Source organism: Acanthaster planci, linkage group LG06 (assembly GCF_054643075.1).
Source record: "Acanthaster planci isolate LZ-2023a linkage group LG06, COTS_SCS, whole genome shotgun sequence".
Taxonomy (NCBI): domain Eukaryota; kingdom Metazoa; phylum Echinodermata; class Asteroidea; order Valvatida; family Acanthasteridae; genus Acanthaster; species Acanthaster planci.
The window spans coordinates 15,580,656-15,606,338 of NC_141782.1; the positions used below are offsets into that span (position 1 = coordinate 15,580,656).

The window sequence follows — 25,683 nt, forward strand, 5'->3', positions numbered from 1 at the left end:
AAATGGATTTTTGTTTGTAGGGGAATGAAATATGTAGGCTTGCAGGAAACAACTAAGAGCTTGGGTTGTGTTGAATGCAAAATGATAGGCAAATTCAACAAGTTTCAACTTTTTAAAATCAATGTTGGAAAACAAATTTATTGCTTGTTGGATTATCATCTGACACTGCTCAATTAAAATTCGCTTTGCCAAAGCCAGGTTATTTGTGTAAGATAAAAATGCATCAACAAGGAACCCACATAATCACATACTGACGCAGCCAGTGTACTTCACATGAATTTAACAGTAAAGGAAATGAGTCAAATTAAAGACGAGCGTCACAGAAGTTTATGACTTATAAAAGCTGCCTCACTTTCACTTTCAAGTGACTTAGGAACCAACCTTTTAAGCTTTTCAAAGAGAGATTTACATCAGAAAACATGTTTATATTGACAAACCACTGCACCGATACTTCACACGACATTAACACTGTGTGAATAGAACATCTTGGATTGTCAATGCACTTGAAAGGCACAAGTTGTGTTACTCTTGTAAGATAATGAGCTAGTTTAGTGTTTCAAGAGGCAAGGCCATTGGGCAATAAACCTTGCAAACATGAACACGTTAGCACATGTGAGTGAAAGCAAATCGCAATTTGCCTATCCTCTGTTTTGCTTTCAAAGCCAAACTTCTCCACAAAGTTGCCCGATGCTATAAAATCCCAAGACTCCAGTTTGCTGTGGTTCTTGACAAAGTCCCTCTATCCTTGCTGGATAGAATACAAAGAAATTCTCTGAGGTATTCACAATGCATGACGTTGACAGCAACAATTGGAAACTGAAGCTACAGTTGTCACTCTCTTTAAAGGCATACAGACTCTCACCTGCAGCTCTAGGGTACTGACACTTGCAGACCAGTGGTGAGGAGATGTTTATTGAAGTAAAATCACCTCTTGAACCTAGGCTACTTTCACCCAATCATCCACTTACTTCATATTCACATTAGTCTTAAATTAATACATAACTGGCACTATAATTTAAAAACAAACTGGCAAGAAAATATCAAATAACACAATAGAAACCTTCAGAAATAAAACCAAAACTTTCCAGTGTTTTCATAACGTAGCAATATCACTTTTTTTTAAAAGTGACCTACAAAGGCACATAACATTTGAGAAAACTTCCTCTTTCAAAAGGATGAAGTTTTTCAGTTGTTTTGACATATCAAATGGGTAATAGATTTACTTAAAAATATCTCCCACAGATGAGTAGTGAAATAGCACTGCAGGCAAAGATGCAAGGCTTAAAATGTATGTGAAGTGAACTTTTAAACAAGCAGTAAACTGAGTAAAATCGTGGCAAGTTAACCCAACATTCTCGGTTGGCAAATAGATGGCTATAAAGGCCTCCAGCTGGTATTAAAGATGCATGGTACAAAACACAGAACATGCAAAGAGGGCTAGTAAGTTGGGGTTTTTGGCCATGTCTTGAGCACTCCAAAACCTGGGTTTTTTTGCCATGTCTTGAGCACTCCAAAACCTGGGGTTTTTTTTTGCCATATCTTGAGCACTCCAAAACCTGTTTTTTTTTTCCATGTCTTGAGCACTCCAAAACCTGGTTTTTTTGGCCATGTCTTGAGCACTCCAAAACCTGTTTTTTTTTCCATGTCTTGAGCACTCAACAAAATATTCTCCCTGTGAAATAGTCTGGAGGCTGTAAACGGACCGAGATCAGAAAGTGATATCTGTTTTGAAATAAAAATCAAAGTCCATCTTAATGTCAAAACTAACAGGTAAAATTTGGTCTGCCCATTTTGGACTGCAAAAGGGAAGACAGCATTGGAGCAGCCTTGATCAAGGCGTTGGGCAATGATTTTGACAATCCCGGCCGTCAGGCCTGCAGTACGTGAGCGGTGGAAACACTGCACGGTGTTTTGCTCAATACCCTCCCTGCAGCAGGTTTGCTTTTAACAAGTACAGTACATTGCACAGTACGTCGGGCTGTTATGCTTTACGAGTGACATCCAATTCCCAGTGAAGCTGTTGCCCCACTCTCAGCTTGCGTGAGTGCGTCCCGGTTTTCGACTTGGCATCATGACGGACAGCTCACATACGTACATACGTGGAGTTATGTACAGGTACATATATACGCACACGTGTCTGCGGTGGTTTGGTTTGTATTACAGCAGTAGCATAGCTTTCATAAGTCTGTGTACAGGGATCTGTTGTGGTGCGCCATTGTACCGTACGAGGGCTGCTGCTCGTTTAATTGCCATGGTTTGCATGCGTACGGCTTGGATCTCTGCCAGGGTTTAAACCGCCTTGGACAAGGCTACGTTGGAGAGACATATAGTGCTCTACTGTTTCATGCAAACAGTTTGCATCCTCATTCACAGGTTTGTAATGTTCTTGGTTGTTGAAACACTTGCAGAAATATATGACCATAGAGAAACACCGCCAACAATGACAGTCCCCCGTCACTGTGTTTTGTTTCACATGTAAACCTGATTCAACAGCTAATTGATTGATACAAATAAAAGCTAATCGTTATAAGTAAGCAAGTCTTAGACCATGTCTGAAAGTTGTGGCTGTGGCTATGAAAGCCACTGGGCTAGCAGCTGCAACCAATTCCCATAGACTTGTGTATTCTTCCTGCAACAGCCAGCCAATTCAGACCCGGTCTTACTGTGTCCTTAAAACTCATCCACATTTGCACACAACATGTGATATACTGGAATGATTTCTTTGTGATGCATACTTTTATTTGCTTGGTTGATCTGATATTGCTTTTTTTTATAAAGCACTTGAATGATTCCCTGTCACCTGATTGGTAAATTGTTGCTCACACAACATGAGTTTTGGCCTTGTAGAGGGCGCTGTAATGCAGCTCTGCACACAAATTAGCCAAGAATAAAAAGCATTGAAAACATTGACACACTTCTGAAGTCATATATATTACTAACGCTGCTAAGTTGAAAGACACAAATTGATTACACTGTTAAACAGATGGAGGAATATTTGGGGAAAATGGGAAAGTCCAAGCTTCTGTCACAGTTTTGAGTCAGAGTGCGAAGGTAAAACAGAGGGTACATGAAAACTCACCGATCAAATGGCAAAGATTTATTCAGATGTGTGAAAGAATGTATCACATTCATGAAACGGCAGAAATAAATTCATTGGTGACAGACGGAATGGAATGTTGTCGCTGAATGAAATTATACCTTCCATTGGAGTCACAGATATTCAGGTTAACTTGACAAACTACACTACAGTTTCAACATGTACACAATGCATGTACCCCTTGATCACCCCTGAAATGCTGGGACTAGTCATATCCTCGAGTTGTCAGCTCAGGTTATACAATGTCTTACAACACTGACTGGAAAACCTTGCAGACTGATGTTGTGCATCCTAACACATTTCAGACAATTTGGTCCACAAAATAACAGTTGCGCAATGGAATTCTACTAAATTGATATTTAAAACTTTTCACCAAAGTGAATTCTATACAAACATGTGACCCGCTCTGTGAAAATGAGTCTTTAAGTCGCCAGAGCCACTTTTTGAGTTTTTATTTGTATTGGAAAGAGCAAATTGAGTTTTTCGTTTTGATGTATCACTCAGTTTGGCATCCTGGTGAAAGTGGATACTCCTTGGTGAAAATGCTGTGGGTTCCTATTGATTTACACCGTGCAAAATTATCCTAAAGACTTTTTACTCCAAAATGACTCTGCCAACTTGAGATTCATTTTCACAGAGTAGGTCACATATACAAGTACAATGTATCTACCCCGGTCCTACAAACAAGGGATGGTTTTACAAGAGTCTAATTAACAATGGAATTTAGGAGGAATGATAAATACTCTTTAGAAAAATACAGGGACGGAAGAATAAGTAATTTAATACAAGAAATTCTGAGAAAAAAAGGAGTTGCATGTAATTTAAACAGGTCCAGGAAGCAGTTACACTGAAATATTTAAAAGCATTTTAATTCTTAACCACTTTCTGCTGAGATTCCGGATCCAGACACGTATGCTTTATATGCGTGGCTGGGGTCTCTGAACTCGGACAAAGGGAACAGGGCTTTGTAACAAAAGACCGTACTCAGAACAAAAGACCAGGCTGCTGGGAATTACCGACATTTTTTCACTCTCAAAAGTGGAGATAATCCAGCCTTGTTTTAAAACAGTATACCACGGTTTGGGGCATTTAGAGCAAGCGGATTACCACCAGGGTAAAAGGGCTCCACCACCGCAGCGGTGAGCCACACAGCACCGCTGAAAATACTCCGGGGTCCATAAATTTTATCTGTCAGGCTAGAGTGGACACCAGACAGTCATTCGCATGTTTGTAAATGTCCTGTAAATGAAGATTTACAGAACTTTGAAAACAGAAAAAAAAGATAAATATCCCGGCCCAGCATCATCAACATTGATAACCGCCCCGGCAGGAAGTGGTTAATAAATAATTCCCTCCAGAGTTGTAACTTGTTAATACATGTGAGTTAAGGTATCATTTTGCAACAACCTGCCAAATATATGCATTTGCATTTATTACAAAAGACAAATTCACAAGTAATTGCTTGATAAATAACTGTATTTAATAAAACCCAACAACCATGAAATAAATAATGCTTCAATTTCTGTCTTAAACACAAACTCGCGTCAATAATACTGATACCTAATGTATATTTAACAAGTAAATATAAACTCCTTTCATGCAAGGCATTATAGCATGCATGCTTCATTTTATAAATGATTAATACATCATTTCTCAAAGCGTTTATGTGTATTTCTTCCGTTTCAGTTTATGGTAGGAAATTTCAGTCTCCACATCTGAACACAGTCAGTAGTTGGGCCTGTCACGCACATGGCAGTTTACTGAACTTTCTGACAACGCATACCCAATCGTGAATGACATTTAGCGGCATCATGGACAATGAATGCTCACAGCTAATTAGCAAGTAAGTGACATGAGTTGCTAATACTTATTAGTGTCTTGGCGTTACACCCCTTGTGCATACATTCCTTGCAGAATCCAAACTATGTCCAGGCTGGACTGAATGGCACAACACCTTTTAATGGTTTATAGCTTGTTATTTACGGCTGACTTCAACAGAAGATAAGTTTGCTACTTAACCCTAACATTCCTGAATCCTCTCATTTTTAATATGATTTTGCACATACCCTAGGGAGTTTAGGTTCACAACATGCACTTGCTGTGCTTCGGGTCTCTACCTTCTTAAATGAACTGAAAAACGATTCCATTACCAATTAATCATGCAATAAGCAGTGTCAAGAATTTGGGGCACTGGAAAAAGAAAACTCTTCGAAAATTACATATTCCAAGTGAAACACAGATTTTGCACCATAAAATTGCCTCAAAAATACAGTTATTATGTACAACCTTTGACTGCAATGACCGCTTTCCTCATAGGACCAATTGCCCGTTAGGTGGCCGCAAATCAGTGACACCCAATTACCTGAGTGTTTGCAAGTTACTCCCATCTCGGTAGTACTCACTCTCCACTGGCTTCAGTGCTTCAGGGGCCTTGGCAGGCCAAAAACTGTCTTGTAGCTCTGCTATCCTTGTTACCCACACATATGCCTGGTGGCCAATACCGGTGGGTCTTCTTTGGGAAAAACTCAAACCATGGCCTCCCGTCCTACCTTTCGTTTCATGAAACTTAGCTTGTTGAATGGCCTTTGGTGTTTCCTGCTCTTGTTGCTATCCTCAGCATGGAAGTGATTGCCGATATTGCTCTGAATAAGATCCTTTTGTTCTATTAGTAATTTTGGAAAAAAGTAAAACGGACGTAAACAGGTGAATGAAAACCAGCGCAAAACAGAAACAAAATTCTTCAGTTTTCTTCCGGAACCAGCATAAAAAATAAAAGATACAATGAGATTACAGCAGGCAACTGTGATGCTCAGCTAGTAAAGTCTATGTCAGCCGATGCTTTAGACAGGACACTGACAATTATTTCTTGGAAGCCGGTACACCTGTCAAGTTACACATGAAGTCAAACTGCGCACGGCACTGTACAGTTGTTGCCATTAATAATTCAAACCTTGGACTTGGAATTAACCAATTTTGTTGTAAAACTGCTTACTAATTAGAGTTGCATGAAATCTATAGTGCTTCAAAATTCTAGACTCATTCAAGTTGAAATGTTACTGTCGTGGCAGTGTTAAACTTGAGGCATTTTGCCAAGTTAAATCATCCAACTAGTCGAGGCATTCAACATGCATACATGTACTACCGCAGTAGTGGCTTCTAACTTCAATAAACGGATCACTCTATGGGGCTATTTAAGCCCAATCAGAATTTTTTCCCCAAATTTCCATTAAGGAATAGATTTTGCTATGAAATATACTGAAATATCAAGTACTCTAACTTTCCAACTTAAGCAAGTAAGTCATGTAACGGACCTGCGCTCAGGTTTCCGATGGTAGCCATCTTGTCCAGAAACTCTTGGCACATCTGTTGTGACAACTCCAGCTCCATCATGTTGTGCAGGAAGGTGACCAGCTGGCCGAAGGTGATGTTCTCGTTCAGGATCTCCGTGTTCTCCCGCTCCTCCGTGGTCAGGTGGCGCCAGTTGACCTGGTGGTCGGGCTGCCGCTGCTTCCGCTCCTGGTGGACAGCGTCAAAGAAGGCAGCATTCCAGAAACGCAGCGATTTCCTGAAAAAAGCAAAGTTCTACCCAATATATATCCACTGGACAAAAGAGTAAAATTTTGTGAAGCTGCTAAATATACATGTAAGAACACAAATTTGCTGAGCACACTAAAGGCTGAGAAAACAATGCACACTTACAGTTTACCTGTCAAAATGGCATGTTATGTGAATAAGTTGAGACTAGTTACAATCCAACTCATACACAGCAAGAAAACTCATGACTCAAATTCTGTAAAAAGGGGTCTCTACCTGATTTCACAAACCATCACAGCAAACAGGCCTAAAACACAAAGACATCACGCTAATGCACATGCATTATCCTATGAGAGAGTTCAATGGTCATGTCCCACTTCACTACTATAGGAAAGCACACATGTAAACAAGCTTGATGTCAGCACGTCATGGGTCCAATACAATTAGAGTCGCACAGGTACCAAAATGGACCCTACCAATATCATTATGCTGCTGATGGATAGTATTGACATTTTCTTAAAGAACCCATTTCAATAGAACATCTAGTACAGCAAATGATTACCAACTTAAATGGATCAGAGCAGAACCCCTTGACTAGAAAAGCAAGGCAGAATTTTTGTCTGTTCCTGTTAAAAGGTAAAGTCAAGTGCTGCAAGTCCTAGTCTGATTTTTTCAAATGTGGGCTGGTTTTCACAGACAACTGCATATCCGTGTATAGTTGAGCACGTCTTCCTTTTGATATAGATATTGATTTTGAGAATAGATAACAAATCTCTCACAGATGTACATGCATCAAAGCCAAGTCAAGTTTCTCTCAGAGTGCAAGTTTTAGAAGCTCAACGGTACCTGACACTACTCCCAACTGGATCCAGAAAATAAACCTACCATATAGGCTGATCTGTCAAATGGCTGTACAAGAAACTCTTCTGCGTTGTGTCGTCGCATCTAGGAACACCTTTGAAATATCCAACGAGAGAGAAAGACTCTACGAACACGCTTTGCTCCAGAAAGGTATACGTATTTAGAGTTCTGGTCTGTTCTTGCCCTAACAAGTTCTCTTAACATACATGTACACTGTACATATGACTAACCAGACATTTTAAACTTCCAAATACCGGTACTTCCAAATGGGTCATTCCACGAAGTTCGGGCACAGTTTGTGACGGCGTCCCTTGTTACATCAGTGAAAAATCTAGCACCCCCAGCACTAACTGAAGTTGCTAAGGGCAGGCAACTCTTCCCCTACCACACTTGGGGGCTCATTGCTTGATGGTAAAATCCACCCTTCCCTATACAAAGCCACTCCCCCAACCTTTCCTGGGCTCACTAAGAGCTGAACGTTCAAATGCTGGTATGTGCATGCACATGCTTTTATTCTTAAGCTGCTTAATGGGACTTTCCTAAGCTCCATAAGTCTCTGGATGACTATGATCCCAATTCAAATAGATTCCTCTGAAACATCAGTTCAAGGTCTTACAGCGTTTCTATACAGTCCACTCCAATTAGTTCTTGAGATAAAATCACTCTCCTTTCTATGCTGTATACATCAGGGGTGTGAGTGGACTTTATATCATTATTTTCTTGCAATTTAGGCTATGCATATTTTGGATTTTACTTTTTCTTCATATTAGTCTGAAATTCCAGAAGAGGTTAAAGTGAATAGAAAGAGTTACATGATCCTATACATGAACATACATGTATGTTCATGCAATTCATGTGAGTGTGATTCCGAAGCCAGGAAATGTTTGTGACTCAATGCCCCGAGTCTCTGATGTTCACCAATGTTAACCCACCCTTCCCTCCCTTGGTCCCCCTCCCTACTGCATTAGTCCCCCCCCTCCCCTTTCAGGAAATCCCCAAGCATTACCTTCATGTTCATGATAGAATGTGAAGCACATGTTCATGAGGCTCTTTCCTGGTGTGAAGTCATCAGCGTCATTGCATCTGCAAGAACAGAGCACAAGTAACAAGGGAACATCGTTAACCTGAACCGCCCAAAATCTGTCCAATTCCAAAACAGTTTTTGGTATATCTGACTTGGACCTGCCAGCCAACCCCAGCAAGCTGAATGGTCCAGTGGTTAAGACTGTATGTACTAGTGAGCAAGAGGTCATGGGTTTGAGTCCCACGCAACTAAGCTTGTGCATTTTTTCACAAGCTCTCAATCAAGCACTGAGTGTTTATGCATATATGTCGGTGTTGGGAGCAAATGAAGAACCTGTAATTAAAATCCACAACAGTTGTTTTTTTGTGTAGTCTTTATCTTTATGAATGCAAGACTTTGCAGCCCAGGAATGATTGAGTTACAGAGGACTTTTATGACTGCACTGACGGTGTCTGTGAAAGCAAGATGTGCCATTAATGTCACAAACATATTTCTAAAATTATTGGATTTGGACAATTTCAGGCGACTTTTTGCAAACAAAGGGCTTACAGGTTCAGGGTTATTATGTACATGTAGCTACATGTACAAGGAACAAACTTAGCAAGCTAGAACAGTAAAAGACATCCGAGAGACATGTACATGACGACTGCATTTCTTATCCCACATGTATACAATGTACATGTACAGTATGTAAGTTAATCACAAAACGGTAATTCTGCAAGTTGGCACCCGACTAAACTGTACACCATATGGAGAAAGGTCAGGCCACATACACTCTGAAAACACACATGTATACAGGCAGTAGGCCCCTATTTATGGCATGTTTTGCCTTTCACAACACACAGAAACACTACATGTACTTTCAAATGTTGGATTTCTACCATACCGGGTAGGTCACTCCTCTTCCATTCTATTCTGCCCAAACTTACTCAAACAAGCAGACAGCAAAGAACTGGACTAGTCGGTAAAATGTCTGCTCCGTCACTTTCTTGCAGTTTACTCGCTGGCTGTCCACAAGTCTGGCAAACCACTGACGACCTATTGCTAACTGGGGTAAAAAAAAAAAAAGAACCATCAATTCAAACACTAATTTCTTTCAATTTATGCAATCACATCAATTCAATTTATCCTTCAAGAATATGGTTTAAAGCCCAGGACCAAGTTTTGTGATAGTTACCTGATGACAAAAAGTTTGAACAACTTTCTTGCACACAACGATTTCTTTTTATCTGATGAGTTCTGCTCTTCTTCTCATTTTTTATGTTTTCTTTCCACTCCTTAGACACCACAATTTCAATAAACAATTCAATGCCACAAACAGTTAAAAACTCAAAACCATCTGTGAAAGAGCTGATCCCCAAAAGCCTGTCCTCTCATGCTTCAGCAGAGTGGAAGATTGAAGGATGATTGCCATCAATAAATCAAATGAACTGTGAAAGTGACCGTATGCACCTTCAAAATAAACAATACCAGCAGAGGTCAATAAGGGGCATTCAGGCTTAATTTGGTGAGTATCCTTGGCACAAGTTCAAATGGTCAAAGCTTAAATGAACTTTTCCATTTTCATTCACGATCAAACAGAGAAGTTATTAGTTTGGCAGAATTAGATTACGGAATTGACTGAAATATTCTAAAAATGTACCACATGTCGTTGATGTAAGGAAAGGGGAAAGAAATAATAAGTCTTGAGGTGTCAATCATATGACTCTACATTTAAAGTTATTTGAAGGTCAAGGGTCACTCACTCGGCAATACTCTCCAAACTTGGCACTGTCCTCCTGGCAGATACTGGCACTGAGTAAAGGACATAGAAACAACACACACACATCAACAATTTGACATATTAGACAGCCCAGAGAGAACTCTGCCTGTCAATCAGATATTTTAGCACTTTTTTCGCAGTGGTTTCAATCCACACTGCAAAATGAAAAACAAAATGACCACACAAGCCCAATCAATTGGCTAGCATGTGTACAGTATGTACAGGTGTATACCGTGAGCTCTACAGCAGAACTATTAACCATAGAAATGATTGATCGTAACTCTTAAGCTCTAAGTTTCTACAGGAGTTTGAGGACCAAAAAACAAGACTGGATTACTGGAGCTACAAGTGCACAGCTCCAGATTTTAATATGTTTCAGCAAAAACAGGGTGAAGCAAGAATTACACTGTTGATGGATCAAAATGGTAGAACAATATCACCGGTATTCTGCGTGCAATCTAACCTACATGTACAATGTACATGTACCTGTACATGTACTAGTACATGCACTAGCCTCTGCCACACTCAATTCTTGGAACCTGCTGACATGTACTGGTACATTGTACATCATGTAGGCCTGTCCTCCCCATCCAAGTCTCTGTGGTTGTAGACTCGATTATCAAAACCTGTAATAGTGACATATATTGTACTCAAAACCCTTACCAGATGCACGGGTACCCCTACACGTACACACTGGTACATGTACAATGCAATTGTGTGAATGTGTACACGCACATCCTCTGACAAGCAGTTTATGGCCTTGCCATTACCATAAATTGTTCAATTTCCTGAATAAAGCCACAGTGACATTGATTTCTACAAATCCACTGGGAATGCCCTTTTTCATGAAAGAAAGAGCGTCAATGAATTAACTAGACTGCATACATGTTACTAAGTACGGTACATGTACATGTACATGTACATTGTATGTGCATGAAGCTTGTAGTCAGTCGTGATTACAAATACTAGTACATGTACAGTATAAGTAATAAATGTCAATGGTAACTTTTACATACAGCACAAGCACAATTGATATACCACTATATTCCTAAACCTTCTCAATCACATACTGGGTACATGTGTACATGTTGGATTAATCAAACTGACTTCCATTTTCTGTTTCAAAAATGACAATGCTCCTTAGCCCGCAGGCTGCGGTTTTTCAACATTCAAAGTTGTGCGAACAAACAAGCAGTTTCATGTTCTTTATGCATGCACGTTGCTCAGGTCAGTGTTTCCCTGCCTATTCAAGTGTGAGGCGGCCCACCTCACTGACGTTAGTGACCACCTCAGGCTTTTCTGTTGAATTCTACCACCTCGAAATAAAAATAGACAAAGATGGAAGGAAATAGCAAAAGAAGATGGATAGTTTGAAATAAATCAGGTTTAAATCATTCAGAATGGTAAGGAAGGACACAGAATACAAGATCGATTTATTTTAGAGGAGAAATTTGAAGTAAATGTGTGGTAACCATTTGGAACAATCACAGTTAGATAACACTGAGTGTACAAGATCAAAATTTCAAGGGGGAAGGGGGACATTTGGTATCAATTTATAACTGAAGGCAATTAAAAATTCCAAATCTTTCAAAATCCTTCAGCGAGCACTGGAAACACATGGCAGAGAGATACTGGTACATGCATGAAATGTACATGTACTACATGTAGATGAAATGCCAATGAAATATACACTACAGTATGTAATTATGACCCGGGGGGCAGGAGAGTGGCACAGGGTGCTACATTTAATGTAGATATCGGTACATTTATAACTTGTACCTGAAACAGGTGAGTTGATTAATCACTATCATCATCTGAAACAGAATACAGTATTTCAAAAAGAGAGAAAAAAAATGAATTCATATACAAGTACATGTACGGTAAATTAACTTGTAACATTTTAATCAGCATCCCAGTATACATGTACATATGTACATGTATGTACCAGTACATATTGTACATGCATTTACATGTACATATGTGCATGTATGTACCAGTACATACATGCATGTACATGTACATATGTACATGTATGTACCAGTACATACATGTACATATGTGCATGTATGTACCAGTACATACATGCATTTACATGTACATACACGTATCAGTATCTCACTCTCAAATGTCCGCATTTTCCCCAAAGTTCACTTTTTTTCAAATTCTGCACTAGGGCTATGCCAAATACCCCAATATTCGATCGAATATCAAATATTTGAATATTATTTTCCAAATTTGAATATCCAAATGCAAAATTCATGAAAACGAAGGGAGAATTTTCTTTTGCTTTAAATGCGGCTTGTTTCAAGCAGATAATCAAATGAAAAGTGACAGAAATTTTACCGTTTCAAAAGTAAATTATTCATTAAAAAAATTTAAAAGGAACAGAAATTTTCAACAGGGCAAGTATTGTTCGTCTCTTAAATCTTGCTAAATCGTGGTTGGAGATACTCCTAGACATGAGAAGTTATTATAGTGGTAATGATGTACAATTTTGTGTGTGCTATTTTGTTCATCAACAATCTGCCAGTCAGTACAACCGTATATTCGGATATTCGATCGAATTGAAGCTCAACTAACTGAAAAGTGACTTATTCGAATTGACTCAGCCCTATTTCGCACATATTTTCAAAGCTAAAAATTGATTTGAATAAATTTCAGAGCAATGTAAATGCACTATCTACTGGTTTTATTTCAATCTGTCAACAAAATGGAATTCCATGTACATGTATGGGTACTGTATATGTACATTGTATATCGATACATGCTGTAGTTTACGCAAATGTACATACTTCCATTCCATCCTGAAACCATATTTTTATGTACGGTGCACATTAGCAGAATACCTGACCTTGCAATGCAAGAGACTATAGTTTGTCATGTGACTCAAATGACTGACCATGCTGGTACATGCAGTCAACGGCTGACAACTCGTGATCATGTCGTGGGGAGGTTTATTGCTGCCAGTATCCTCATCCTAAGGACATTAAAATCTTGCCTTGCTACCGGTAAATTAACGCTAGGCTTCAAGCTGAAATGGTGGTGCTTCTACCAGTAACTGAAAGGAAAATCGGTCTCCTGATTGACAGAGTGAAACACATTACGAAAATATTGGAATAAAAGGTGTGACCGGCTCCACAAAAATGGGTGTTACATGTATGGGACCTTTTTTTTTCAAAATGAGTTACATACACATTTGAATTGGTTACACGATACATGTAAGCTTTAATTGGTGTAGGTTTGAACCCAGTGGCATTTTGGGATCTGGAGATACTGTTTACTGATTTTACACCATGAAGGTGTGATGCTGGGGGTTTTTCTTCCCCTAAACTGACCACAAAAACAAACAAACAAAAGACAACAAAATGGACACAAAACATTCGTTTTTTTCATCTTTATTCATCTGTACTGATATGTATGCACATGTAATACAGGCCCGTCCGAAGGTATAAAAAAGTGGGGGGGGCCCAGTGTTTTCCATCCTTAGTTGGTCAGTTTTTGCAAAGCCACTACATGGCCCTTGAGCAGGCCCTAGGACATTTTTGATTCTAGATGCTCTCTGGTGCAATCCTGGGGACTTTCCTGGCCACTTTCTTCTGTAATTTGGCCCCAAATCTGCTTGCACTTACAAAGTGAAATAATGACAAGAATTTTCAGTAAAACTGTAAGCCAATATATACGTACGTACTGTATCATAAAGCTGGTTTCATTTGTGTTGCATATACAAGAACACAATAAATAAATATAGCTGGTTCATTGTTATGTTTCTTAGATATAAATTAAATTGTTATGGTTTTTTGAGCTCACTTGAGTGTTTCAGTATTTACAGGTACAGTATGCCTGGCCATCTACTTTTCTGGTTAGTCCTGATGAAGATCTCCGGATCGAAACGTTGACTCCAGCTTATGTTCTACATGTTGTGTTAAACTAGCTCAAAAAAAAAAAATAACAATAGCACAACTCTACTGATTCTGTTAACGTGTCACGCTTGGTGGCCTTCAATGGAGGCTTCTGCAAAATAAATTAATATGATGTATCAGGATAAATACACCTTCAGTAAGTTTATGATGAAAATTGTATTTTGTGTTTATTTATTCAAAATGGCCCACGGACATCGTCAGCATACATTACAGGCTGGGTTTAAACGATGCCTTCTTTTGTAAAGAAAAAAAAAAAAGGAATGCCGTAAGTTTTGTCATGGGAATTTTATTAGGATAGTCAGATAGTAAACTCAGAGTAGTCGACTGGTGTAAGTAAAATTGCCTGGCTGTTTTTATTTCGGACAAAAATTGTGTTCAAAGTTCCCGACAATCTGCACTAAGCTTCCATACAAGTACATGTCGGGCTGTACTGGCAACAGTTAAAGACGGATTTAAAAAGAGAGCCATGATGTACGGCCCTACATGTGTGGGGCTAATTCGTGCCCTCTGCCCATGTCAGGTGCATGTTGAATTGTTATTGTAACAATTCTATAAGTTGTTCTGCAACCTATCACAAGATGGAATAAACATTTTTTGAATGTAAGAACAGCCACACAGTTAGAATTGTTTGTAAGCAGATTGAGGACTCGGAGGGGCAAGAGTTTATGATTACAGCAACTGAAACCCCTTTTTTAATATTGTTTTGAACCATGCGTCCTAATCATACATGCCTTCACTGTGGTCCAACAAGCGTCACTTACTGTACGTGGACCAACGTGCCACGGGCATGGTGAAATTGGCCCCTTTGGAAGTTAAGACGGCACAAGAACACACACCCCCTAGCGCGCGCCACGGCACAACCACCTACCAGGCTACCAGTCAGGGGCTGCACGTTTGAGTGAGCTACTCGTGTTATCCCAGGGCGCATGCGGGGAGCACGTGTATAGTGGTTCCAGATAATGTGCACGCATCCTATCAAGTAACCAGGACTAGCTGCTAGAACGCACCATGAATTTACAACATTTTACAAGAACATGACGTAATTTGACGTGACTTCCAAGACGAGAAAAGATGGTAGATGATAGAAACAAAACAGGCAAAGTCGAAGTGTGCCTTTCCAAACATTATGAAAACTATCCTTTTCTAACCAAACTTAGAAAAGATGCAGTGTAAATATCGTTCTTTCATTTTTTCATGTCTCAAAAAAGTGGGGGGCCCATACCCCCCGGTTCCGACAGCCATGTGTAATAGGAGCAAATAAACCAAAAAGTAAAAAACCACATTTTTTTTTTTCACCCTTTCCACATACAATGTAGAACAACCCCTAGTGTAAAGTACATGTACTTAAACACAGCATCCCTTAACAGCCTGTTTCACAGAGGTCACATTTATGCACAAAATGCAAAATATTGAGAAAGGAATCATGTTTTCACCTAGACCATGTGCGCATGATTTCTTAAAACTTTACAAATGAGCAGGTTTCTTATCTCAATAATAAGCAGGTGTGGGCGAACAAAATCCCCCTTGTGTCTTGCCACTGTCCAGTCAACCATGTACAGTAGAATTTTTTCCAAATGCTGAAAGCACACTACCGGTAACTGATCAATAATGGAACACAATTTTGTGTTTTTTGTAATTCACCTGCAATTTTTTAAAATTCCTACTACACACGTACATGTACATGTAGTTACCAGTAAAGGGAACTTCAAGTACAAAATTTTAGTTCCAAAAGTCAACTACATGCACATGTACCAGTACGGGAAGGGGACAATGTAATTTCTGTACATGTGCAGTGTACTGCCACATTGCACACACGTGCAGACCGCATGGTGATTGGTGTTCACGTGAATACCTGTAGTCCGAAAAGTGTACATGTAATTGCTGCCTACATGTACATATGTACATGTATATGGCCTAAATTTGGTGGAAAATGAGTACGGTAACTCCATCCTAAAATACATGTAGCACTAGCACTGTGTACAATTCCTGCCTTGCCTTGGAAGCATACCAATTATCACTATCAATTGGCACGAAAATTGCTTGAGAGTAACATGAGAACATGTACATACATGTACCGGTACCGTTACATACATGTCACGGGTTTACTCTAACTTATTTTTAGAATAGAGTTATTCACAGATTTTTTCACTTTCTTGTATACACCATACCAATACAATTTTCCTTTTCAAAACAGCTCAAAATTCAACTTATGGGTTGTTTCTTTTTCCAAATACATTTCTCAGAATGACATGATTTCCTTTTTGGAGGGGTCTGCACTTGGTTGTATCAGTGGGATTTCCTTATAAACATTTGCGAAACATTGAAGGATCGATGCCTGAAAAACAGTACAGATCTCCTGTCAAATATAACATTCTCACTTTCCCAACACTTGTAGCGGTACCATACAACTTACAAGTCATGTAAATAGGAATTTAAAAAAAAATTCAGGTGAATTACAAAAAAGACAAAATTGTACGCCATTACCGACCAGTTACTTTCAGCATTTGGCAAAAATTCTACAAACCCAGTCTCCAGCAATTGTTGACTTTTACCTACAGCAGCAGCTAATACATGTATCTGTCCCTAATTGAGGGACATCATTAGTATCCCCCCCAATAAAAAATAGCTTCTTTGTCATAAATGTCACTTTCCCTGGAAATATGGGCATACACCACAAATAGTTTCATAGTTGGCTGATTCAGGTACACACAAATGCCTTCAATCTACTCAAAGCAGAGGGTTTAAACTTTATGGTCTGTCCATGGTCGACTGTATTCCACAAACTTTGTGCACGAAAATACTCTTTCAGGTACATGTAGTACTCAGCGCAGGTCCGAGGCTTCATACCGGTAACAAAGAACCTTCACACCCAGAGTGGGCGGAAAGCCTTGTCTGATTGTTAGGTGTGGCATGCAGTGGCTTGCATGGGTGCGATGGGGTCTAGGGAAACATTCGCAGACATCAAACCTTTAACTGCTGATAAACTGTACTGCACTACATGTGTGCTAACCCTCCTTTCCTTTCTCTTTCACAACTAGAGCTTTGATGAACAGGAGTTTTGTCACAACTCCTGTACAGACGCACCTCTCACTTGTGCCCTTTGTATACATTTCACAAAGAACAAGCTAAAGCAAAAGATTTGACAACATACAATGTATACCGTTAGATCTTAGGCAAACTACATGTATAACAGGCCCACACGGTTCATGTGCATGGTATGTACCATTGCAAAATATCAAATGAGCAAGTACTGGGTAGGCAATGCTTTCAAAATTATCACGCTGTATTTCACAATCCGACACTATCCTGATTTTTCAGAACCAGGGCCAAACATTTTGTACAGTAGTTTGAATCATGAAGGAAAGAAAGTGAATCTCCATGTACCGGTACATGTATTAGTACGTGGACCAAAGATCATGTGTTTCACTTTTCTTTCACACAAAATTACATTTTGGCATTAATTTCAGCTCATAGTTCCAAGCTTGCTAAGACGCTTTGCTAATAAAGCATTTGTGTTATTGTCGACACTGGCAAGGTAATGATTTCTGCACTTTTATTCATGTTCCCCTGAGGAAATTGAATTACTGACTGCAACCCAATAACCTTTGTTAGCCTACATGACATTCACCATACGGCACATGTACTTGTAACGAGGAACTTGGAGTCCAACACGCACATCATGCATGTAATTGAACATTACAAAACCTCTAAATTTCAAAACATTATGCTACACGTACATGTTGTATACAACATCCTCATTGAGGAGTTGCCTCACACACATGTGCACATGTATCACAAGGGAAATCTGCAGTACAAATAAATCAAAGTTGAAATAACAGATCTCTGCTTTCCATATCGTGCAAATTTCCTGTGATCTGGAAAATTATTCCCACTGTGCAGAATCATGAAATGTACCCTCTTGAGATCGAGTAAACCAATACCGGTACATGTTGAAATTACAAATGACCTACAGGTAATGTCCCAAACATATTAATTTTCTAACTTGAAGGTGATTAAAAGTAAAAATAACAGGAGTAAAAAAGCAGTTGAGAGTAACAAAAGTTGTGAGATAACAGCTTTTCTTGGGCATGTTCCATGATGGCAATCAGTATTATTTCCAAAATAACAGAGGTCTTTTCATTCTTCAGCCTGGTTTTGGAATGGCAGGTCACAAGTGGGGCACAGGAGTAGATTTTTAAAGCAATTTTAAAGGTAACTTTAATCACTGAACGCTGACCAACAGGGGCATTTTTGGGGGGCCCAGAATTTCCAAATGGGGGCATGGCACTCATTACTGCAAAAGAAAAAAACTAAGTTTTTGCCCTGAAATGTCCAATACGAAATCATTAAATACAAATTTCTAGCACAACTCCTGTAACCTCAGTGAATGAGAAGAATAAGAACTGAAGTTGAGGGTGTGTTGACACTCAAAGAAATAAAAAAATCACTGACCTGTTATTGAAGATGCGATCTACAAGGTCCTCCATGAAACTCTTGCACTGTTTTACATCTTCCGTTTCCTCTACTGCAGCCTTTGCATCATCATCGTTCAATTTCTCTGATGTGATCTCCTGCTCGGCAAGAATCCTCGCATCCATGTCCTTCTCTAAATCCTTGTTTTTCACTGGACCAGCCCAAGATGTCATGTTCCTTGAGGACTTCTTCAGACTCTGACACCTGACGTCTTGCGCGTCACTCCTGCTATCAAAGAAGGAGGACGGGCAGTAGCAAAGCGAGCCCTCGTCACAGGTGCAGTTCCTCATGGTGAGGGTGTCCCCTTCTGTCTGGTTATCTGGTCCTGGCTCTGGGCAAACACCAGCTATTATGCCAGGGTCAGTTTTGACAAGCCCAGGCAAATGACCACCTCCAACCTGCCCTTGGTCACTTTCAAGATAAGTGGTGACCTCTGCCTCCAACAAATCTTGGCTAGTCCTGCCAAGTCCAGACTCTCCCTGGGCCACACGTCCACAATCCCTCTGGCTGTATTGTAATGAATCCCCCAACTGCACTTGCCCAGTGTTCCCTTCGTCACGGCAACTGCTGGGGCATGTTGTGTCCGCAGTAACCTCCCGCTGCAACTGCCATTCACCAGCATCAATCTCTTGACTACTACACGCACTACCCACCGACTGATCACTACAACTGACGCATCCTGTGGCCTCCTCCACTGAACCACCACAGGAAACATTGTTATTGGCTTCACCCGCATGGCCAGTGACATCTTCCTGATTAATATTCATGGCTTATTAGTTTGCCATATGGTGCTTGGGCAAGGAGGTCCACATAAATGATAGACTGATTCAGGTCGAGATGTTTCTTAGGCAACAGTCATGCAGCCTGAAACTGTAGGTACACAATTTTAGAGCCTGCAAAAAAATATCAATGATCTGATTATTACAATGACTTATGTGGCTCGTTACTTTTATCTCATGCATACACAGCCAAAGCTAAGGTACATGTACAAGTAGTTGGGCTTAGGACAAGATTACAAAATGCTTTTTTTAACTTAAATGTACATGTACATGTATTTTTAAGGTACATGTAGATATATCATGTGCGTGTACAATGTACACCGTAAGTTTAGACATTTTGGGAAGAAAAATCTTTATAAAGAAAAAGGATATCCTTTTTTGCACATTACAGGAAGCCGATACATGACTTACTACACATGTACACGTACCAAGCAGGGCCAAAAACTTACTCTTCCATCCTGAAATTCTTGTATACTTTTTGCGGTGTGTAATCTAGCTGGGACTGAGGGAACAAATTACTAGTTAGGACCAAACATCAGTTGGACTCCCAGTCCTAAACCTCAACAAGGCTGACCACCACACAAACATTTGTTACATACCGGTACATTATTTCTGCTTTTGTGGGAATCTGGATTATTTGAATATGTGATTAGTTTAGATATTTAGTTTTGAAGGTTAAATATTCGAATAACCTATTATCCAAATTGACTCGGCCTCACACTGGATACGTATGTAGACTTTGGCTAAAATGCATTACGTGTGCTGTACATGTACCAGTTTGTGTTTGTCCGTCACTTAGCATATGCTGAAATGCAACTCCTGAGCCTGATGTGTCAGTTAAAAAATTGTGATTTTATTTTTGAAGGGGGACTTCTAATTCTTCAATTCAGTCAAGTGACACATGATATGTCTATGTACTGTACAGGGGAAGTGAAAGGAATCTGTGACTGTTTTTGACAGTGACAGCAAAAGGAGGGTTAAGCATTTAACACACTTGGGTGATACACCATTGCACGCAGTATAGCTTACGCATATGAACACCTGTACACACAATTTACAACGCCAACATTTTGGAGCTTTTGCACTGTAAAAAAAATTTATTTCTAGTTTGAATTACTGAGTTTACAGCACTAACTTGTGAGCTTTATAAGAGATTTAATGTTTCAAGAAAGCACCTCCAATTCTACGTATACCTACATTTATGTACATTACATTTGTGAAAGAAAGATCAAAAAGTGTACTGAACACTCAACAGGGTGTGCTCGAAGTACAAGTGCAGACTCCTCATTCAAAAATGGAACAATTATTACCATAAAATGAACTTTTTTCAGGAGAGAGAAAACAAGTTTTAGACAAATGAACAGTGAAAGCATACAAGTCGACATACATGTACACCACTTGCACATGTACATAACCACTTTGTCCAAAGAGTTGACAAGCACATAAATTTCATTAACAAAAATTTAATTTGATTAACAAGAAGTTTACCCTCGATTGGTAACAGGTTCGCCTCAAAATACCTACTTGCCCTGAAAGTGTTGGAGGAGTTATTTTACAAACTGTTGGTATCTGCATACATCTAGAACTGCAATGTACTGGACATGTATTTCCAATTGGGTGTTTTGATAGCTGCATATACATGTAGTCTGTTCACTACTGGTAGAGAAAAAAAACTGTCTCTTTTATGTACCGTAGCAAAACAAGAGCTATTACGTACACATAAAAATGTCAACACCTTATACATTGTAAACATGTACACATACAAATACATGTACTGCGTTGCTACATGTACCAGTAACAGTGGAGTGGTCAGATATTATAGCAAGGTAAAATCTGCACTTTTCCATCTCACTTTGCCTTGTCAAATGGAAAAGTCCATTTGTGCCTTGAGGTAATATTCCTCCCTTTTCACAATATAAAACCCCTTAATGTTTCTTCTAAGTCGTATCATACAAATCTGAGTCTGCTACATGGATTAAGTCGATGTCCATACTGGATGCAAACGTTGGCAGTGTTGACGTCACTGCCATGACTGTGTGCACATTGACAGCATTTACATGTACCTATACACGTAGATCAACATTGACAAGCAGCATGAATCGGTCATAACCTCCCTCTCCCCGCCCCCCCCGGTTCTGGTCTGTGCCTTTCCGCTGTTCAAAATTAGCAAGGGTTGACAGTTCAAAGCTATGGTGTTGGTAAACGCAAATATTAAATTTGCAAAAAATGGAGGTTTCACACTGTGTTTCACAAATCAGGAAAAAAAAGGATTACTTCACTCTATAAGAACAGTGAGATATTTGTCGTGGAACTGAAACTAAATTGACAGAAAAGGTTTATCAAAAGTAAGTGGATGTCATGGAAAGTTGTACAAAATGGAAGCAACTGCTTGCTATGAATAAGCTTATTTTTACTGAAAATAACTAGTCTTTCTACTTTTCTATTTTAATGGATGTACATTTAGTGATGTTATGAAATATTACATGTACAGTGTGCTTACAGTGGATTTCTAAAGGTACATGTAGCAATAACGGGTAATTTTAAAAAAATTTTCCCACGAATACATTTTCATTACACAAATATAACTCTCAACATACTGTACATGTACAGTGTACTTGGTACAGTGAGGAATTCTTGGTAATAAGTGTAAGGCCTTGTTTGATCAATGACAGTTAACCAACAATTTGTGGATTTTTCCTGGTACCCAACCCAGGTGTACCCATAACCAGTAGGGCTGTGCCAAATATCCAAATAACCGAATATTCGATCAATATTCGAATATTATTTTTCATGAAAAGGAAGGGAAACTTCTCTTTTGTTTTAAAAAATGAGAAATAGTGCACTATGGAGGCTTGTTTCAAGCAGATTCAAATGAAAAGTGTCAGAAATCTTACAATATAAAAAGTAAATTACTCATTAAACAATTTAAAAGGAACAGAGATTTTCAATAGGGCAAGAAGTTTTGTTTGTCTCTTAAATCTTGCAAAATCGTGGCTGGAGATACTCCTAGATGTGAGAAGCTGTTATATTTATCATGATGTACAAATTGTGTTATTGCAACTGATTTTGTTCATCAACAATCTGCCGGTCCGTGCGACCGGATATTCGGATATTCAATCAAATTGAAAGTCGAATATTTGAATAGTGAATTACTTGAATTGAATCAGCCCTAATAACCCAGGAGCATTGACCAGTGGTTGACACATGTCGATAATCAACCCCAGCCTTATAATGTAATCAAACTAGAGAAACTTCTAACCTTACTGGGTGATTAAACAATTTTTTCAATAATCACGTTCAGTGTGGTACGTCTTAAAGCAAGGGTGTACACACAGGGGAACGTTGCATGTGTCGCATGCGTACCGTGTCTCCCGCCTTCGCCCCTCAGACTTGCACACCACACATCTCCTGCAGGGATTCGGTGTCTTCTCTGTCGGTGGAAGGGTGATGGGGAAATGCCAGCCAGTCAGTCTGTTGGGAGCTGGCAGGGCATGCGGGCGGCCGCGCTTGTTGTACACCGGCAACGTCACCGTGTGCAGTATCTCCTTGACCAAAGCCATGCGGAAATCCAGGTAGGTGGTTTCGCGTCCAAGAAGTCGGGACACCAAGAAGGAGTTGACCAGGCACAGGTCAACCATGTAGAAGAATAGCTTCCTGTACCACTTGACCGATCTCCACATGCTGTGGTGGCTCGACGCCAGCTGGTCAGAGAGCTCGACGGCACCCCGGCAGCGGCTGTGATCCAGGATGCAGGAGGGCTTCAGGATCTGCTTGCCATGCCTGTCACTTTTGCCGGTCTCCTGCATGGCCGCTGAGTGTATTGTCGACAGCATTTTTACTTCTTTCTTATCCTTCCAGATGAGAGCAAGGAGTCCGCAGTCACTGGAGCGAAAGGCACATTCACCCCGTTTGAGTTTGACCTTTTTCAAGTCTGATGGCATCTGCCTCTGGTGTAGCCGGACAGTTCCACAGGCATTCGTCTGCCTGTCCCGAAGCCGGAGAAAGAGTGCGGGGCTGCTGGACTTACTGTCCAGGAAGATGTTGTATCCACGGTCCAGGAGATCCTTGTTGAGGTCAAGAACGGCACGGGCACTTCTGGGCATTACAGCACCGTGGTCCTTGCCAGTGCTGATCTTCATATTCCATGTGTAGCCAACTGCATCCCCAGTGCTCTGACACGTCTTGAAGATTCTAATGCTGAAATGTGCCTGCTTGCCAGGGCTGTGCTGCTTCCGTTTCTCACGATCATGGATTTTCAAATGTGACTCGCAAGTCGTAACATCTTGTGATGGAATGTACACTGTCTTGAAGTTCTTGGTCAGTGTCTTAATAACAGGACGCAGTTTGAAGAGCTGATCAGTACCATCATCATCATTGTTATTGTTGAAGCGCATGTTTGCCTGTAACTGGAGAAACCTGTCTCTGGACATGGTGTTGCCAAAGAACGGAGTCTCAATTGTGGGCTCTCTACTCCAGTAGGCTTGGACGTCAGGCTTAGGCATAATGCCCATCAAGATCACCAGTGACACCAGTGCCTTGATCTCATCCGAGGTGGTGCTGAACCAATCTTTCCTGTGGCTGTCCAAGTTGACACTTTGATGGTCATCAGCATACTTGTTAGTTTGGTCGGCAATGTAGTCAAACAGGTGCTCGGGGAAAAATTGGAGGAAGACATCCAGCGGCGAGCTGAAGTAGCCCAAACTGGCAACTTTGATGCCAGGACTGCCCGAAAAGCCGAAACGGCGGGGAAGGCAATCTCGGTTTTCCCAAATGACAGCAGTCTGTCCTTGTGCAGGTGTAGTCATCTTGCATCGTTTCCGCCTGGTAGGAGCACTCGAGCAGTCACTCTCACTCGAGCTTGTGTCGGGTGTTGAGGAGGTATCAGAGGCCAGTGAACTTTCATCGGACCCACTTGAACTAATTACAGTATCATTACAACAGTGGCAATTTGTTCCTTGCATGGATGCCATACTTTGCTTTGATGAAATGTCTGACTTTATGCATGTCAACCACAAACCAGCCTCAGTCTGCGGACACGATGCAGTGTACACGCATCAACATGGGACTTCTCAAACATTGTCAACAAATGTAACTTTCTCTAGCAAATGAAGCTTACACGTCAATGCTACCTGTATTGCTAGTCTAGCCACAAGGGGCCTAGCCTATGGAGAAACGGTGGCTAACTCTGTTTATTAGTTCGAATTATTGATGACTGAGATGATTCAATACCACATGATTACTTGTTTCAATGCATGCCGATTGGAAACCCGGCCCCGTTTGCCTGCCATCTTGATACATGCAGGGTAGTCTTACTATAACCATGGGCCTATATCCATCCCACCATGCCTGGTTACATGTCATATTATTCTTTTTAACGTACAGTTCGTGTCCTTTGACGGCTGCTGATCGCGCGTTAGGCTTGCTTCACACGTACAGTATGTAGGGCTGGGGAAGCCCTCGACCTAATCCGCGTTTTGGCATCAGTGTGTAAAACATCCAATCCTTCTCCCTTGTCATGTTAAATAAATTTCCCCCCTAGTTATTGTTACTATACAAACCATGTCTATGCCGTTTTCGTGTTTCCCTCTCTGCAGCTGCAACATCCCAAATAGAGGGTGATTTACCACTACTAGCCGTGTGCCGCGTACTTCCATCCTTTATCATGTTAATTTCATAGTCTTCATAAGAATGTTCAACAGAGGGCGCTGTGCTGACGCCGCACACGGTTTATTTACCGGTTGGGGTGAGGCTAAGGCTGCAACCGAATCTGTTGCCTAGAGCTAGGTCTAGGTCTTCGCTCCATTGGAAATGCGTGGAGACGCGCAGACTACGACGTTCCGACGGAAGCGGTCTCCCTGCATTGCTGGCCATCGAAGTTCGTCACGGGCTAGTATTAAGTCGCTTCTTCGAAGTTCAGTGCTCCCCAAATATGTCGTATATTCATTGTCTTCTTTGCAGGTGGCATAATAAAGGGGTGGGGCTTATTATGAGGGGAGGCGGCAACGAAAATAATTTATTTGCGTTTGAGGGTCGAATTAGAGAATAAATAAAACATTCCTCATTAAAAAATTACACATGCATGAGAGAGGATACTTCTGAGCGGTTTCTCAATTTGGGTGACTGCCACTACTATTAAAAACAATGCTGTCCGTTATATGTACGTGATTACTTTATTCCTCCCGACTGTACCACCCCTGGATCTGTTACTTCTGAACCATAAACAATTACTAGAT

The 25,683-nt window shown here is 40.3% G+C and overlaps 1 protein-coding gene across 2 annotated transcripts; it reads right to left on the reverse strand.

The window, feature by feature from the left end:
* Positions 1-102: 102 nt before the first annotated feature.
* Positions 103-25,123, reverse strand: LOC110983025 (uncharacterized). 2 transcript variants are annotated; one of them, XR_015425651.1, is made up of 9 exons: positions 25,009-25,123; positions 18,651-19,564; positions 10,262-10,310; positions 9,446-9,564; positions 8,499-8,575; positions 7,517-7,586; positions 6,409-6,662; positions 1,557-5,759; positions 103-1,481 (listed from the first exon to the last, which is right to left on the reverse strand). XR_015425651.1 is itself a non-coding variant. In XM_022241883.2 (8 exons), exons 2-8 carry the CDS (start codon positions 19,436-19,438, stop codon positions 5,623-5,625), a joined length of 1,494 nt encoding a protein of 497 aa, XP_022097575.2. In that variant the 5' UTR covers positions 19,439-19,564; positions 25,009-25,123; the 3' UTR covers positions 103-5,622. The 2 variants fall into 2 exon arrangements, 1 of the variants encoding a protein (XP_022097575.2); XM_022241883.2 differs by having other exon boundaries at positions 103-5,759.
* Positions 25,124-25,683: the final 560 nt, after the last annotated feature.

Bases quoted from the DNA above. Each gene is read 5' to 3' on its own strand.
- LOC110983025 (XM_022241883.2), bottom strand. From the start codon at position 19,438: ATGAATATTAATCAGGAAGATGTCACTGGCCATGCGGGTGAAGCCAAT. The intron at 7,587-8,498 runs GTAATGCTTGGG...GATATTTCAAAG, and splicing joins ATTCTATCATGAACATGAAG to GTGTTCCTAGATGCGACGAC. The intron at 6,663-7,516 runs GTAGGTTTATTT...TGCTTTTTTCAG, and splicing joins TTGACAGATCAGCCTATATG to GAAATCGCTGCGTTTCTGGA.